The following is a 17,191-nucleotide window of genomic DNA, read 5'->3' as shown; positions in this document are numbered from 1 at the left end:
ACCCCCTATTAAAGGGGGTAACAATGATTTTAGAAAGATGGCAGCATCATTATTTTATTTTTAATATTTTTTATTATTTTGTCAGAGATTTTTTTTTTTTTTTTTTTTTATCTTTTTGGGGTATTGCTTATATGTATGTGTATATATACACACACACACACACACACACACACACACACACACACACACACACACACCATAACACTCATACAAACATGCATGAATTAAAGCACACCGAATTCAGAGACAAATGTAAATGTGTAAATACAGGAGGAGCTCTGACATCACAGTAGAGAAAGTGAAACTTACTTGATCAACAACAATATGGACACCTGAAACGATCAACTTCTCTAAACAACAGAATATTTACTGAGCCGTTCAGAGAGACTTGGGAACACATCTGATACTCACAGGTAAGTGAGAGACTGTGCTGAACAGGTTTCAGATGGAATTGCTCTAGTTTAGTGGGATTTATGACAAACTGAAATAAGATGAACAGAACCAGGTCTAAGCATGTCAAATACTCAACTACTTTAGCTGTTCACTGCATTGAAATGGTTTCAGAATCGTATTGTAAATGTCATTTGACTGATTGGATGTAAAGTTTGTTGTTTTTCACACAACATGAAAACTATAGATATAGAAATATAGCTGCAAGCAGCAATTAAGGGGCCAATCACAACAGAAGAAATCATAGAAGCAAGCAGATCAACTGCAAAATTAGTAAATAAAGTCATTTGGAGATAATTTTGAGCAAAAATGTGAAATACAATGAGTTGTAAGGAGGTATAATTTTTTATAATATAATTTCGTTACAATTGTTGACCACAAGGGGGTGCTTCCCTAAAACATTTTGAGTACCTTCTGGGCATGGTGCCGAAGACAGTTTTGTAACGATATGCCAATGCGTTCGTAAAATATCAATATGCAAAACTGTTGCAGTTACAGCTTTATTTTTTTCCCCCCATTTTGTAATTAAAATGACAGCAATGTTTTTTGAGCTATGTTTTTCCTAGGTTGGTTTTGTCTCAGTCGGACTAACGGTTTCGAAGATATTCACGAAAGTTATTTGAATGCTAAATCACAACGTTGCACAAACTATAAGGAGAAACCTAGCATGTTTGGTATCGTTGGACTCTAAGGAGATGACTCCCATGAAAATAAGTCAACCACAATAAAAGTTCTAAGCATGTGAATATTTGATTTTATCTCTAGGTGGCGCTGGCTCAAAACGTTTCGTAACGATATGCTGATGTGTTCATAAAATACAACATTTTACTACAAAATGCAAAATGGTCAATATGGGAAAATTGGATATCATTTAACTTGGAATGCTGCCCCAAATCTAACAAGACCATTATTATTATTTTTTGTTCCGTTCATAAGTTATAAGCAAAAATATACATTTTTCGTATATCCAGACCAGTAGGTGGCGCTGCATTGAAACGCAGCATGTAACTTCAGGTCGTGCTTGTGATGTACCAAGTTTGGTCTGATTACTATAAAGCATTGCGGAGATACAGCCTTACATTTATTTTCAAAAGCTTTACATAAAATGTTTTGTAAATTATTCGAAAACGGTTTGAAGGATCGACTTGAATTCTATAACTTTTTGTGGGCACCTTCAGTGCTTGGCCCCTAATTACACTTAGTCCTAAAATATATCTGTTTATTTTGAGGAGAAAATGATTTATTTGTACTTTTCTGATCAGCAGTGCCTAGTTTAGTTTGTTGTGGTTCATCTTAAAAAGGCTTAATAGGGGAAGAGCAATGGCAGAATCGGCATCAATATCATCAAAAGGAAGAGAGACCAGGAGACGGAGTATAAATCTGACTAAAGGTAAGTTAAGAAAAAATAATCACTGCATGACTTCTTATATTTAAGCTTCTTCAGAGTAGCCACATGTTGTCCAGATTCAAGCTCTACACAATGTTCACATTCTACATTTGACTACTATTGATGATCATTAATTCTCATAATTTCTCTGTCCAGATATGTCATCCTCTAGTGGTCCACTGACTGAGGAGCTTCAGTGCTCTATCTGTCTGGACGTGTTCACTGATCCAGTCACCACTTCATGTGGACACAACTTCTGCAAGACCTGTCTGAATAAGTGCTGGGACAACAGCCAGACCTGCAGCTGTCCATGTTGTAAAGAAACATTCAAGCACAGACCTGATCTCAAGATTAATACCACACTCAGAGAGGTTGTAGATCACTATAAGAAGTCCTGAGAAGAAGTCCTGAGAAGAAAACTGAAGTTGTGAAAGAAACTGAAGTTCTGTGTGACATCTGTGAGGAAAGAAAGCGGAAAGCCCTGAAGTCGTGTCTGGTGTGTCAGAGCTCTTACTGTGAAACTCACCTGCAGCGTCATTTGAGAGTGGCAGGTTTAAAGAAACACAAACTGATCAATCCTGTGAGTAATCTGGAGGACTATATATGTCAGAAACATGAGAAACCTCTGGAGCTGTTCTGTAGAGATGATCAGACATGTGTGTGTCCGATGTGTGACTTGACAGACCACAAGAACCACAACACTGTTTCTATAGAAGAGGAGAGTGAGGAGAAGAAGGTAGAAGTTGATATTAAAACTACTTTTAATGGGCTCAACACACATGAAAACAATTGTGTGTTTCCTGACAGGACAGTAAATCTCTGTTATGATAAATGTGTCTGTGTTGTTCTGTCTATAGGCTCAACTGATGAAAACACACAAAGATGTGCAGCAGATGATCCAGGACAGAATCAAGAAGATTCAAGACATCAAACACTCATCAGAAGTCAGAAAAGTGAGTTAAATTATATAATTCAGTTTTCTTAAATATTTATGACATCAGTTAGTTCAGGGGACGTTTCACAGTTTGTATCAATCCACTTGTCTTTGTTTGTTCCAGACAGACTGTCAGTGTTTAGTGGTGGGGATTTTACAGTGACTCTTTCTGCAGGTTACATTGATAGACCAGTAGGTGGCGACAAGCGACAAGTCTTTGAAAGAATCATTGATCTTAATTGATTTGGTTTAAAGGTTTGCGTGTTTAAAGGGTTCAGTGCATGAATAAAACTGCCAAATTCACGTGAACTATTGAAATTTCGAAACACTTAAGATGTAACGAAGCCTCGTTTACCAAAATCATTTTTGGTGCTCTGAACCACTGATTCGAAACAAAAGATTTGTAGAGCTTCGAAGCTTCATGAAGCAGTGTTTTGAAATCACAGATCACAAGATATTGTTGAATAAAATCGTTATTTTGTTTTTTTGGCCTACAAAAAGTATTCTGGTTGCTTTATAACAGCGGTTCCCAAACTGGGGTATGCGTGCCCCTGGGGGTACATGAGGTGACAACAGGGGGTACGTGAACAAAATGCTGATAGTTCATTTAATTCTACCTTAAAATAATATTAAAATCGAGCATGTATTTCTAATGTCAAAATGTCATAAATCCAGTACATTTAATCAAATTACCTCATCATTTGCCGTCAAAAATGACTGTATCCACAGAAGCAGCATGCATATCATAGATTGCGTGCAGATTCTGCTGCCTTAAATCGCGCTAAATGCACCTTTGTAAAAGTGGGGATTGAGCACTTACTCGCATGAAGAACAAATATAGACACAGATAATGGATTCATTTCGATTTAAGACTCAACTTTCTCTGATACAGAAACATACCTTATGTGAGTTCTTGTATTTAATGTTGATAACGAGCAAGAATGCAATTGTTCCCAAATATCCACATGACTGCAAACGTGACATTATTATACATTTTAAACACAGTACTTTCAGTATTTACTCTATTTTGCAATGAAATAATAGTTCTAACGAAAACCACAGCAGAACTACAACACACGTCTGTGTTTTGCGAACAATTCTGCGGCTTTGAACGAATCGTGAGAGTCAATGATTCAATGATTCATTCACAGCCACTTGCTTCGTTACTGAATGAATGACTCGATGACTCACTCATAAAAACAGTGACTTGCTGCCACCTACTGACGGTTTTAGTTTAATATTTAAAAGTTTTACTTATACTGTCCCTTAATGGTAAAGGTGTGACTGCAGTCGAAGTGGAAGAGAGGGGGTACGCAGAAGGATGGTAATCCCTTCAGGGGGTACTCCAAGCTAAAAAGTTTGGGAACCACTGCTTTATAACATTAAAGGTTTTTTGTAAGTTCACAGTAGAATCCCCAGAGTTAAATCTACTCTGCTTGGAGTACATATGGTCCCTCTCTAAATAATGTTAAAGTAACACTGAAGCATGGTTAAAGTTAATGAGATAATTAAGCGATTAAATAAGTGATGATTGAGTGTTAGTGATGAACACCTGCTGTTAACAAGCAGAATCAATGATGAAAAGAGAAACAAGAACGACAACTGACTTCAGCCACAGTCTTAAGCAGCGCACACACTTAACGATTGTAAGTCCGATTATGAATGTAAATTGATACTTATGACTGATTGCGCTCAAGAGCCAGTTGCGTTCAGTCTGCGATTACAGTAGGTATTCAAATTCCACGTGTGAGTATATAAATCGGCTCCAGTCGCAGGAAACAATCGCTGTATGTTGAGCACAGTCTTAGAATGTTTTAGCTAGTCGTTAAATGTGTGCCCGGCTTTAGATGAAATCAGCTGAAGATAAAAGACATTATATCTCTCAAGATCTCAGGAGAGGAGGATTATCTTTTCTTCAGTGATTCAGCTTGTTAACAGCAGGTGTTCATCACTAATACTCATTCATTGCTTGATTAATCGCTTAATTATCCCATTAATTTTAACTCTGCTTCAGTGTTACTTTAACACTGTTTAGAGAGGGACCATATGCACTCCAAGCAGAGTTGATTTAACTCTGGTGATTTTGCTGTGTAGGAACTGTTTTTACTGGCAAAGCAAAAATAGACAAAGTAACTTTCAGTACTGTGTCTATAATGTAAATAATCTAAAATATTGAGGAATCATTCAGCGCAGTCAGTTCAGGATAGAGTTATTTTGATGAACCCTTAATACACTGAATTATGAGCTATAGTAACACTGACTCTTGTCTTATCAAACACCACTAATAATTTGTGGATTGACCTGGTTGAGCAGAGAAACACAGAGAAGGAGAAAGCAGCTCGTGTCGAGCTCTTCACTGATCTCATCCGCTCCATTGAGAGATGTCAGACTGAACTGCTGGAGATGATGGAGGAGCAGCAGAAAGCAGCAGAGAAACAGGAGGAAGAGCTCATTGAAGAGCTGGAGCAGGAGATCACGGAGCTAAAGATGAGAAACTCTGAGCTGGAGGAGCTCTCACACACTGAAGATCACCTCCACTTCCTACAGGTCAGTCAACATCTCTCTGATCAATGGTAATGACACTCCCCATGCTGAAGGATTTCTCCTCTCTTCTGCTGTAGACCTACTCATCCCTGTGCAGCCCTAGAAACACCAGGAACTGGTCTGAGATCAGTATGAAGACTGATGAGAGTCTGGAGACTCTGAGGAAAGCTCTGACTCAACTGCAGGACACTCTACAGGAGAAACTCACGCTAACTGGTACGACAGTATCAAATACACCATATAGATATATATTCATCAATTCCATAGTTTGTATGATTGCAGCTGTATGTATGTTTCTAATGGAAAATGAGCTGGAAAATGTAGATTAAAGGATTAGTTCACTTTCAAATGAAAATTAGCCCAAGCTTTACTCACCCTCAAGCCATCCTAGGTGTGTATGAAATGTCAAATGAATAGACATCATGGGTTTAAGAGGCAGATTTGAACTTTATGAGAAGAGGGATGTGTCTGAAATATCAGGCCTGTAGCTCGAACAGCGGTGCTAAAAAAGACACACATTGATCAGATAAAACATGATGTTTATTCAGTTCTTTAAATATAACCTTAAAGCTTGTCTATAATTCCACACATCTCATAGATCTGATGATGTTTTATTGTCATTTGTCTCTACAGAGTTGAAGAGGATGCAGCAGTATGCAGGTGTGTGTGTCTGCACTACACTATTACATTCACAGCTTCATTACTGACCTGATTAAATATTAAAAACATTATCATCATCACTAAATCTTTGTATTTTGAATTTGTAATTTATATTCTTTGTTCTCTCAGTGGATGTGACTCTGGATCCTGATACAGCTCATCCAAAACTCATCCTGTCCGATGATGGAAAACAAGTGAGATGTGGAGACATTAAACAGAAACTCCCAGACAAACCAGAGAGATTTGATCCATGTATATGTGTTCTGGGAAAGGAGAGATTCTCCTCAGGGAGATTTTATTTTGAGGTGCAGGTGAAGGAAAAGACTGAATGGACTTTAGGAGTGGCCAGAGAATCCATTATCAGGAAGGGATTGATCACACTGAGTCCCAGTAATGGATACTGGACTGTGGGACTGAGGAATGAGAATACATATATTGCCTTTGCTGGTCCTCCTGTCTCTCTGTCTCTGAGCGTGAAGCTGCAGCGGGTCGGTGTGTTTGTGGATTATGAAGAGGGTCTGGTCTCCTTCTATGATGTGGAGTCCAGCTCTCATATCTACTCTTTCACTGATCAGTCTTTCAATGATAAACTCTGTCCATATTTTTGCCCAGGCATTAATGATGGAGGTAAAAACTCGACTCCACTGATCATCACACCTGTTAATTACAATAAATGAATTCATACCCCTAATATGAATTACTTGATGAAAATAATGCTGCATGTAATTAATGTTTAAAAACCATCATTTCCAAAACCATCAACAATCATTTGTTTTTGCTGCTTGGTTTACATCAAAGTGATTACAGCATCTGAATACAGATTTATTTTTATTTTTTTTTTAGGTACTTTAAATGGATGAATTGTTGTTTCTATTTTATTGTGTTCAATATTAACCCTACATAATTATCTCACCATAGCAGATATTTTTGAGTGGATTCACAACAATTAATTGAGTGACACTGTTAGTGCTTCTCCACTGTGCTGTATGCTGTATGTAAAAATTATTTTTGAAAGATGGCAGCATCATTATTTTATTTTTACTATTTTATTATTTTGTCAGGTTTTTTTTTTAAATCTATTTGGGGTATTGCATATATATATATATATATATATATATATATATATATATATATATATATATATATATATATATATATATATGTGTGTGTGTGTGTATGTATTGCATATATATATATATATATATATATATATATATATATATACCATAACACTCATACAGACATGCATGAACCCAACACACTGAGACAAATGTAAATGTGTAAATACAGGAGGAGCTCTGACATCACAGTAGAAGAGAAAGTGAAACTTGCTTGATCAACAACAATATGGACACCTGAAACGATCAACTTCTTTAAACAACAGAATATTTATTGAGGCGTTCAAAGAGACTTGGGAACACATCTGATACTCACAGGTAAGTGATAGACTGTGCTGAACAGGTTTCTGATGGAATTGCTCTAGTTTAGTGGGATTTATGACAAACTGAAATAAGTTGAACAGAACCAGGCCTGAGCATGTCAAATACTCAACTACTTTAGCTGTTCACTGCACTGAAATGTCATTTGACTGATTGGATGTAAAGTTTGTTGTTTTTCACACAACATGAAAACTAATATATATATATATATATATATATATATATATATATATATATATATATATATTGCAGCAGTTAAGGGACCAAGCACAACAGAAGAAATCATAGAAGCAAGCAGATCAGCTGCAAAAATTAGTAAATAAAGACATTTGGAGATCATTTTGAGCAAGAAATGAAATACAATGAGTTGTAATGAGGTATCATTTCTTATAATTTAATTACAATTTTTGATGTGCTGCCCCAAAACATTTTGAGTACCTTTTGGGCATGTTGCCGAAGACACTGAGTGTTGTGCATAACCTGATATTGCTGAGTTCATCATGTTCCTGGGTCAACATTTAAATCAACCAATCAGATTTGAGGGACAAGTTTACAGAGTTTAGGCTTAAAATCATGAATTGGTGCTTCTACATCAGTGTTATTCATCTATCACTTCCCTCTGATTTTTGGGATAACTTATGGGTAGGGTTAGGTTTAGGGATAGGAATAGGGTTAAGACTAAATTTTCAGACTTGAATGTTGTTCCAGGATCAACAAAATATATTGACCCAGGAATGCATCTAACTCAGCAATATCAGGACGAGCGAGTGTTGTAACAATATGCCAATGTGTTTGTAAAATATAGCAATATGCAAAACTGTTGCAGTTACAGCTTTGGATTTTGTAATTAAAATGACAGCAATGTTTTTTGAGCTATGTTTTTATAGGGTGGTTTGTCTTGGTCGGACTAACGGTTTCGAAGATATTCACGAAAGTTGTTTGAATGCTCAATCACAACGTTGCACAAACTATAGAGAAGCATGTTTGGTATCGTTGGACTCGGCAAGGATTCAGGAATCTAAGGAGATGACTCCCATGAAAATAAGTCAACCACAATAAAAGTTCTAAGCATGTGAATATATTATTTTATCACTGGGCTCAAAAAGTTTTGTAACGATATGCTGATGTGTTCATAAAATACAGCATTTTACTACAAAATACAAAATGGTCGATATGGGAAAATTGGATATAATTTAACTCAAGTTCATAAGTTATAAGCAAAAATATAAATTTTTCATATATCCAGACCAGTAGGTGGCGCTGCATTGAAACGCAGCATGTAACTTCAGGTGATGCTTGTGATGTACCAAGTTTGGTCTGATTACGATAAAGCATTGCGGAGATACAGCCTTACATTTATTTTCACAAGCTTTACATAAAATGTTTTGTGAATTATTTGAAAACGGTTTGAGTGATCGACTTGAATTCTATAACTTTTTGTGGGAATGGTCTGAAGATGATCTGGTTTCATTTTAATGAAAATTGGAGCATTGGAAAAAATGAAAAAGTAGGTTTTTCAGAAATTTCAAAATGGAGGAAATGTTTTATGACTTCATAGTTTCATGACTTCAAATCATCTTGTGTCAAAGAAAACGGAGGACAAATTTTGTTTCTAGCCCTTGTGAGGAATTGAGTTCGAGATTCCAAAATCTGATTAGTTAACCATACAGTTCTATAGGCTGCCATAGACTCAAGAGCAGAAGAAGAAGAAGAATACTAATGATTACAATAGGTGCGAACGCACCTTCAGTGCTTGGCTCCTAATTACACTTAGTCCTAACATATCCGTTTATTACTTTTCTGATCAACAGTCCCTAGTTTAGTTTGTTGTGGTTCTTCTTGAAAAGGCTAAATAGGGGAAGAGCAATGGCAGAATCGGCATCAATATCATCAAAAGGAAGAGAGACCATGAGACGGAGTATAAATCTGCCTCCAGGTAAATTAAGAAAAAATAATCACTGCATGACTTCTTATATTTAAGCTTCTTCAGAGTAGCCACATGTTGTCCAGATTCAAGCTCTGCACAATGTTCACATTCTACATTTGACCACTATTGATGGTCATTAATTCTCATAATTTCTCTGTCCAGATATGTCATCCTCTAGTGGTCCACTGACTGAGGAGCTTCAGTGCTCTATCTGTCTGGACGTGTTCACTGATCCAGTCACCACTTCATGTGGACACAACTTCTGCAAGACCTGTCTGAATAAGTGCTGGGACAACAGCCAGACCTGCAGCTGTCCATGTTGTAAAGAAACATTCAAGCACAGACCTGATCTCAAGATTAATACCACACTCAGAGAGGTTGTAGATCACTATAAGAAGAAAATTCCTGAGAAAACAACTGATGTTGTGAAAGAAACTGAAGTTCTGTGTGACATCTGTGAGGAAAGAGAGCAGAAAGCCCTGAAGTCGTGTCTGGTGTGTCAGAGCTCTTACTGTGAAACTCACCTGGAGCGTCATTTGAGAGTGGCAGGTTTAAAGAAACACAAACTGATCAATCCTGTGAGTAATCTGGAGGACTATATATGTCAGAAACATGAGAGACCTCTGGAGCTGTTCTGTAGAGATGATCAGACATGTGTGTGTCCGATGTGTGACGTGACAGACCACAAGAACCACAACACTGTTTCTATAGAAGAGGAGAGTGAGGAGAAGAAGGTAGAAGTTGCTATTAAAACTACTTTTAATGGGCTTTTAAGGCCTCAACACACATTTTATTTAATCCTGTGAAATAATAAGTAAGTTTCCTGACAGGACAGTAAATCTCTGTTATGATAAATGTGTCTGTGTTGTTCTGTCTATAGGCTCAACTGATGAAAACACAGAAAGGTGTGCAGCAGACGATCCAGGACAGAATCAAGAAGATTCAAGACATCAAACACTCATCAGAAGTCAGAAAAGTGAGTTCAATTATGTAATTCTGTTAGATCAGTTAGTTCAGGGGACATTTCACAGTTTAGCCCTGTCCAATTACCCACACTTGCGGTCTTTGTACTTGACCACTTGTCGACTTACATTACGTATTTCCTGTATTTGGCTCAAGTGTTCAAGTGGGCATGAAGACTGCAAGTGTGTGTTTCGGGGCATGTGAGTTCCCGAACATAATGCATGATGGGATACACTTAGCCTCGAATAGCGCTCCGAAGCGGTATTCAAGATAGTGTGGGTTTAGTGTGCATTAAGGGCACTGCACTTGGTCTTTTTTAAGACATGGGACAGTCTTGCACACTTACTTCTGTGCACAAGCTCTCAAGTGGCCAAGACCGCAAGTGTGGGTATTTGGACAGGGCTTTTGTATCAATCCACTTGTCTTTGTTTGTTCCAGACAGACTATCAGTGTTTAGTGGTGGGGATTTTACAGTGACTCTTTCTGCAGGTTACAATAGGTGGCTACAAGCGACAAGTCTTTGAAAGAATCCTTGATCTTAATTGATTTGGTTTAAAAAGTTAGTTCACCCAAAGCTGAAATTTCTGTCATTAATTACTCACCCTAATGTCGTTCCACACCCGCAAGACCTTCGTTCATCTTCAGAACACAAATTAAGATATTTTTGATGAAATGGCTCAGTGAGGCCTGCATTGACAGCAAGATAATTAACACTTTCAATGCCCAGAAAGCTACTAAAGACATATTTAAATCAGTTCATGTGAGTACATTGGTTTAACCTTAATGTTATGAAGCGACGAGAATACTTTTTGAGCGACAAAAAAACAAAATAACGACTTTATTCAACAATATCTAGTGATGGGTGATTTCAAAACACTGCTTCATGAAGCTTCGAAGATCTACGAATCTTTTGTTTCGAATCAGTGGTTCGGAGCGTGTATCAAACTGCCAAAGTCACGTGAACTATTGAAATTTCGAAACACTTATGACGTAAAAGATTCGTAGAGCTTCGAAGCTTCATGAAGCAGTGTTTTGAAATCACCCATCACTAGATATTGTTGAATAAAGTCGTTATTTTGTTTTTTGGCCTACAAAAAGTATTCTGGTTGCTTCAAAACATTAAAGTTTTTTTGTAAGTTCACAGCAAAATCACCTCTTAAATCAGCTCTGTTCAGAGTACATATGGTCCCTCTCTAAATAGTGTTAAAGTAAAACTGAAGCATAGTTAAATTTAATGAGATAATTAAGCGATTAAGTAAGTGATGATTGAGCATTAGTGATGAACACCTGCTGTTAACAAGCAGAATCAATGACGAAAAGAGAAACACAAGAACTACAACTGACTTCAGCCACAGTCTTACCCTGCATGCCAATGTGCATACTATCCACCCTATCCGCCCTAAATAGTATTGAATATTACTAGTGTCACATACTATTTAGGATGGATAGTATGCACATTGAGACGCAGGCTTAGATGAAATCAGCTGAAGATAAAAGACATTATATCTCTCAAGATCTCATGAGAGGAGAATTATCTTTTCTTCAGTGATTCAGCTTGTTAACAGCAGGTGTTCATCACTAACACTCATTCATTGCTTAATTAATCACTTAATTATCTCATTAATTTGAACTTTACTTTAACACTATTTAGTGAGGGACCATATGCACTCCAAGCAGAGTTGATCACTTTGATCACTTAGTAAAGTAATAGCCTGTGACATCTCTCCTCAACAAGAAGAAAATGATTTGAGGAATCATTCAGCGCAGTCGGTTCAGGATGGAGTTATTTTGATAAACCCTTAATACACTGAATTATGAGCTATAGTAAATACAGGTCCTTCTCAAAAAATTAGCATATTGTGATAAAAGTTCATTATTTTCCATAATGTAATGATAAAAATTAAACTTTCATATATTTTAGATTCATTGCACACCAACTGAAATATTTCAGGTCTTTTATTGTTTTAATACTGATGATTTTGGCATACAGCTCATGAAAACCCAAAATTCCTATCTCAAAAAATTAGCATATCATGAAAAGGTTCTCTAAACGAGCTATTAACCTAATCATCTGAATCAACTAATTAACTCTAAACACCTGCAAAAGATTCCTGAGGCTTTTAAAAACTCCCAGCCTGGTTCATTACTCAAAACTGCAATCATGGGTAAGACTGCCGACCTGACTGCTGTCCAGAAGGCCATCATTGACACCCTCAAGCGAGAGGGTAAGACACAGAAAGAAATTTCTGAACGAATAGGCTGTTCCCAGAGTGCTGTATCAAGGCACCTCAGTGGGAAGTCTGTGGGAAGGAAAAAGTGTGGCAAAAAACGCTGCACAACGAGAAGAGGTGACCGGACCCTGAGGAAGATTGTGGAGAAGGACCGATTCCAGACCTTGGGGGACCTGCGGAAGCAGTGGACTGAGTCTGGAGTAGAAACATCCAGAGCCACCGTGCACAGGCGTGTGCAGGAAATGGGCTACAGGTGCCGCATTCCCCAGGTCAAGCCACTTTTGAACCAGAAACAGCGGCAGAAGCGCCTGACCTGGGCTACAGAGAAGCAGCACTGGACTGTTGCTCAGTTTTGCATGTCATTCGGAAATCAAGGTGCCAGAGTCTGGAGGAAGACTGGGGAGAAGGAAATGCCAAAATGCCTGAAGTCCAGTGTCAAGTACCCACAGTCAGTGATGGTCTGGGGTGCCATGTCAGCTGCTGGTGTTGGTCCACTGTGTTTTATCAAGGGCAGGGTCAATGCAGCTAGCTATCAGGAGATTTTGGAGCACTTCATGCTTCCATCTGCTGAAAAGCTTTATGGAGATGAAGATTTCGTTTTTCAGCACGACCTGGCACCTGCTCACAGTGCCAAAACCACTGGTAAATGGTTTACTGACCATGGTATTACTGTGCTCAATTGGCCTGCCAACTCTCCTGACCTGAACCCCATAGAGAATCTGTGGGATATTGTGAAGAGAAAGTTGAGAGACACAAGACCCAACACTCTGGATGAGCTTAAGGCCGCTATCGAAGCATCCTGGGCCTCCATAACACCTCAGCAGTGCCACAGGCTGATTGCCTCCATGCCACGCCGCATTGAAGCAGTCATTTCTGCAAAAGGATTCCCGACCAAGTATTGAGTGCATAACTGAACATAATTATTTGAAGGTTGACTTTTCTTTTATTGGTCGGATGAAATATGCTAATTTTTTGAGATAGGAATTTTGGGTTTTCATGAGCTGTATGCCAAAATCATCAGTATTAAAACAATAAAAGACCTGAAATATTTCAGTTGGTGTGCAATGAATCTAAAATATATGAAAGTTTAATTTTTATCATTACATTATGGAAAATAATGAACTTTTATCACAATATGCTAATTTTTTGAGAAGGACCTGTATATACTCTTGTCTTATCAAACACCACTAATAATTTGTGGATTGACCTGGTTGAGCAGAGAAACACAGAGAAGGAGAAAGCAGCCCGTGTCGAGCTCTTCACTGATCTCATCCGCTCCATTGAGAGATGTCAGACTGAACTGCTGGAGATGATGGAGGAGCAGCAGAAAGCAGCAGAGAAACAGGAGGAAGAGCTCATTGAAGAGCTGGAGCAGGAGATCACTGAGCTAAAGATGAGAAACTCTGAGCTGGAGGAGCTCTCACAGACTGACGATCACCTCCACTTCCTACAGGTAATTCAACATCTCTCTGATCAATGGTAATGACACTCCCCATGCTGAAGGATTTCTCCTCTCTTCTGCTGTAGACCTACTCATCCCTGTGCAGCCCTAGAAACACCAGGAACTGGTCTGAGATCAGTATGAAGACTGATGAGAGTCTGGAGACTCTGAGGAAAGCTCTGACTCAACTGCAGGACACTCTACAGGAGAAACTCACGCTAACTGGTACGACAGTATCAAATACACCATACAGATATATATTCATCAAATCCATAGTTTGTATGATTGCAGCTGTATGTATGTTTCTAATGGAAAATGAGCTGGAAAATGTAGATTAAAGGATTAGTTCACTTTCAAATGAAATTTACTCCAAGCTTTACTCACCCTCAAGCCATCATAGGTGTATATGACTTTCTTCTGTCTGATGAACACAATCTGAGATATTTTAATAAATATCCTGACACATCCGACCTTTATAATGGCAGTGAACAGGGTCACATGTATGAAGCTGAAGAAAGTGTCTCCATCCACATCCATCCATCATAAACGTCCTCCACACGGCTCCGGGGGGTTAATAAAGGCCTTCTGAAGTGAAGCGATGCATTTGTGTAAGAAAAATATCCAGACAAGTTATGAAATAAAATATCTAGCTTCTGCCAGACCGCCTTCAGTATTCAAGTTACAAAGAAAGTGGCATCGCGTCAGTTAAGCTTTTTCCTTAAGTTGAATAGGGAAGGCGTAGGATGCAACTGCAAGAGTTTTACACTTTCTCCGTAACTTGAATACGGAAGGTGGCTTGTGTAGAAGCAAGATATTTTACTTCATAACTTGTTAAATATGGATATTTTTCTTACACAAACGCATCGTTTCGCTTCAGAAGGCCTTTATTAACCCCCCGGAGCCGTGTGGAGTACGTTTATGATGATCAGATCACACACATGATCACACACATTGATCAGATAAAACATGATGTTTATTCAGTTCTTTAAATATAACCTTATAGCTTGTCTATAATTCCACACATCTCATAGATCTGATGATGTTTTATTGTCATTTGTCTCTACAGAGGTGAAGAGGATGCAGCAGTATGCAGGTGTGTGTGTGTGTGTCTGCACTGCACTATTATTACATTCACAGCTTCATTACTGACCTGATTAAATATTAAAAACATTATCATCACTGAATCTTTGTATTTTGAATTTTGAATTTTTTATTCTTTGTTTTCTCAGTGGATGTGACTCTGGATCCTGATACAGCTCATCCAAACCTCATCCTGTCTGATGATGGAAAACAAGTGAGATGTGGAGACATTAAGCAGAAACTCCCAGACAAACCAGGGAGATTTGATCAATGTATATGTGTTCTGGGAAAGGAGAGATTCTCCTCAGGGAGATTTTATTTTGAGGTGCAGGTGAAGGAAAAGACTAGATGGGAGTTAGGAGTGGCCAGAGAATCCATTATCAGGAAGGGAAAGATCTCACTGAGTCCCAGTAATGGATACTGGACTGTGGTTCTGAGGAATGAGAATGAATATGAAGCCTTTGCTGGTCCTCCTGTCTCTCTGTCTCTGAGCGTGAAGCTGCAGCGGGTCTGTGTGTTTGTGGATTATGAAGAGGGTCTGGTCTCCTTTTATGATGTGGAGTCCAGCTCTCATATCTACTCTTTCACTGATCAGTCTTTCAATGACAAACTCTGTCCATATTTTAGCCCAGGCTTTAATAATGGAGGTAAAAACTCGACTCCACTGATCATCACACCTGTCAATTACAATAAATGAATTCATACCCCTAATATGAAATATTTGATGAAAATAATGCTGCATGTAATTAATGTTTAAAAACACTAAAATGTATGTGTTAACTCAAAGAATGAGAATCATTTGTTGTTGCTGCTTGGTTTACATCACAGTGACTTTTTTGTTTTGTACTTTTAATTGATTAATTGTTGTTTCTGTTTTATTGTGTCCGATATTAACCCTACATAATTATCTCACCATAGCAGATATTTTAGAGTGGATTCACAACAATTAATTGAGTGTGACACTGTTGGTGCTTTTCCACTGTACTGTATGGCTCGGATTGCTTTTCCACTGCTGTTAGTACTGATTCAAAGTGGGTGGGATTATAGACGGATCATTATAGTTGCACCATGCAGTGGAAAAACACCATTAAAGTCCCCCTGTAACCAATAATTTGATCCCTCAAAACTCATCTTTGATCACCAAAATTACATATTTATACATATAATATCTTGAAATGCCTTAAAATAGCCTGAATGTAACTCTACACTCTTGCCTCATTTAGTATATGGGATTCTATGAATATGCTAATAAAGCGCTATAGAAATAACTTGATTTGACTTGATTCTTACATTCCAGGTTCACAACCATAAATCAGGGTCATCAGTTTCATTTGTACATACAATTCACACATTCTGTGGCCTTATAAACATGTTAACTGCAAAAGAATCAAGATTTTACACCATTTCTGTAGAAGCGACCCATATGTTTGGTTACATAAATCTGAAAAGCTTTTAAATTTTCTTGTTTTGTGTTTTCATGTTTGAAAGTTTCAAAGTATGTCATGAGATCAGTAACAAAAGACTATATATGAGGTTTTCTTGTGAATGTAAAACTTTGCCAAGATAATTAAAAGATGTAATTTTGTTCTTCAGAATAATATGGGTTTGATAAAGTAAAATGTCATAAGGTACAAAATGTAAAGTTTTGTCATTCTATCTTGAAATCAATCCAAAATTTTAACACCAATTACAGAAACAGAAATTAGAGAGGCTATACGCTGTAAAAATGACCATGATTTTAACAGTAAAAGAAAAATGCTGCAGTGAAAAACTGTCAATTGGTTTACAGAAAGTTTCCGTACTATATACGGTAAATAACTGTAATAGATCTAATGGTACATTTAATGTTATTTTACTGTAAAATACTGTTAAATTCACAGTTTTTGGAAGTGAAAAATAACAATTCATTGTAAAATTTACAGTGAAAAACCGTAAATTGACATTCCCACAATTCCCTGCGTGACTGTAACGAAGGGAGACTCAGGCTGAGATCCATTTGCAAGCTTTATTACAAAAGTAAGCGTGGTCGTACAGGCAGGGTCTAAGCAGGGGCAAACAGGAACAGCAAGGGCTAGGCAGAATCGTTGTCAGGGTACAGGCAGTAGATCGAGGCAGGCAGATATCATTCACAGTCC

The 17,191-nt window shown here is 37.8% G+C and overlaps 1 protein-coding gene and 1 pseudogene across 3 annotated transcripts; both read left to right on the top strand.

Annotated features, from left to right (window-relative positions):
• Positions 1-298: 298 nt before the first annotated feature.
• LOC125252206 lies at positions 299-6,666 on the top strand (annotated as a pseudogene).
• Positions 6,667-7,277: 611 nt separating this feature from the next.
• Positions 7,278-16,662, top strand: LOC125252207 (E3 ubiquitin-protein ligase TRIM39-like). Of its 3 annotated transcripts, none has more exons than XM_048165329.1 (8): positions 7,278-7,411; positions 9,262-9,350; positions 9,504-10,075; positions 10,222-10,317; positions 13,755-13,988; positions 14,063-14,201; positions 15,043-15,069; positions 15,206-16,662. In XM_048165329.1, exons 2-8 carry the CDS (start codon positions 9,281-9,283, stop codon positions 15,751-15,753), a joined length of 1,686 nt encoding a protein of 561 aa, XP_048021286.1. In that variant the 5' UTR covers positions 7,278-7,411; positions 9,262-9,280; the 3' UTR covers positions 15,754-16,662. The 3 variants fall into 3 exon arrangements, with proteins under 3 accessions (XP_048021286.1, XP_048021285.1, XP_048021287.1); XM_048165328.1 differs by having other exon boundaries at positions 9,226-9,350; positions 15,206-16,661; XM_048165330.1 differs by lacking the exon at positions 9,262-9,350 and having other exon boundaries at positions 15,206-16,661.
• The last annotated feature ends 529 nt before the right edge of the window (positions 16,663-17,191 follow it).

The sequence above is a fragment of the Megalobrama amblycephala genome, linkage group LG18 (genome assembly GCF_018812025.1).
Source record: "Megalobrama amblycephala isolate DHTTF-2021 linkage group LG18, ASM1881202v1, whole genome shotgun sequence".
NCBI lineage: Eukaryota > Metazoa > Chordata > Actinopteri > Cypriniformes > Xenocyprididae > Megalobrama > Megalobrama amblycephala.
Note: the sequence above shows the minus strand (reverse complement) of the source record. Positions and strands in the feature narration are given on the sequence as shown.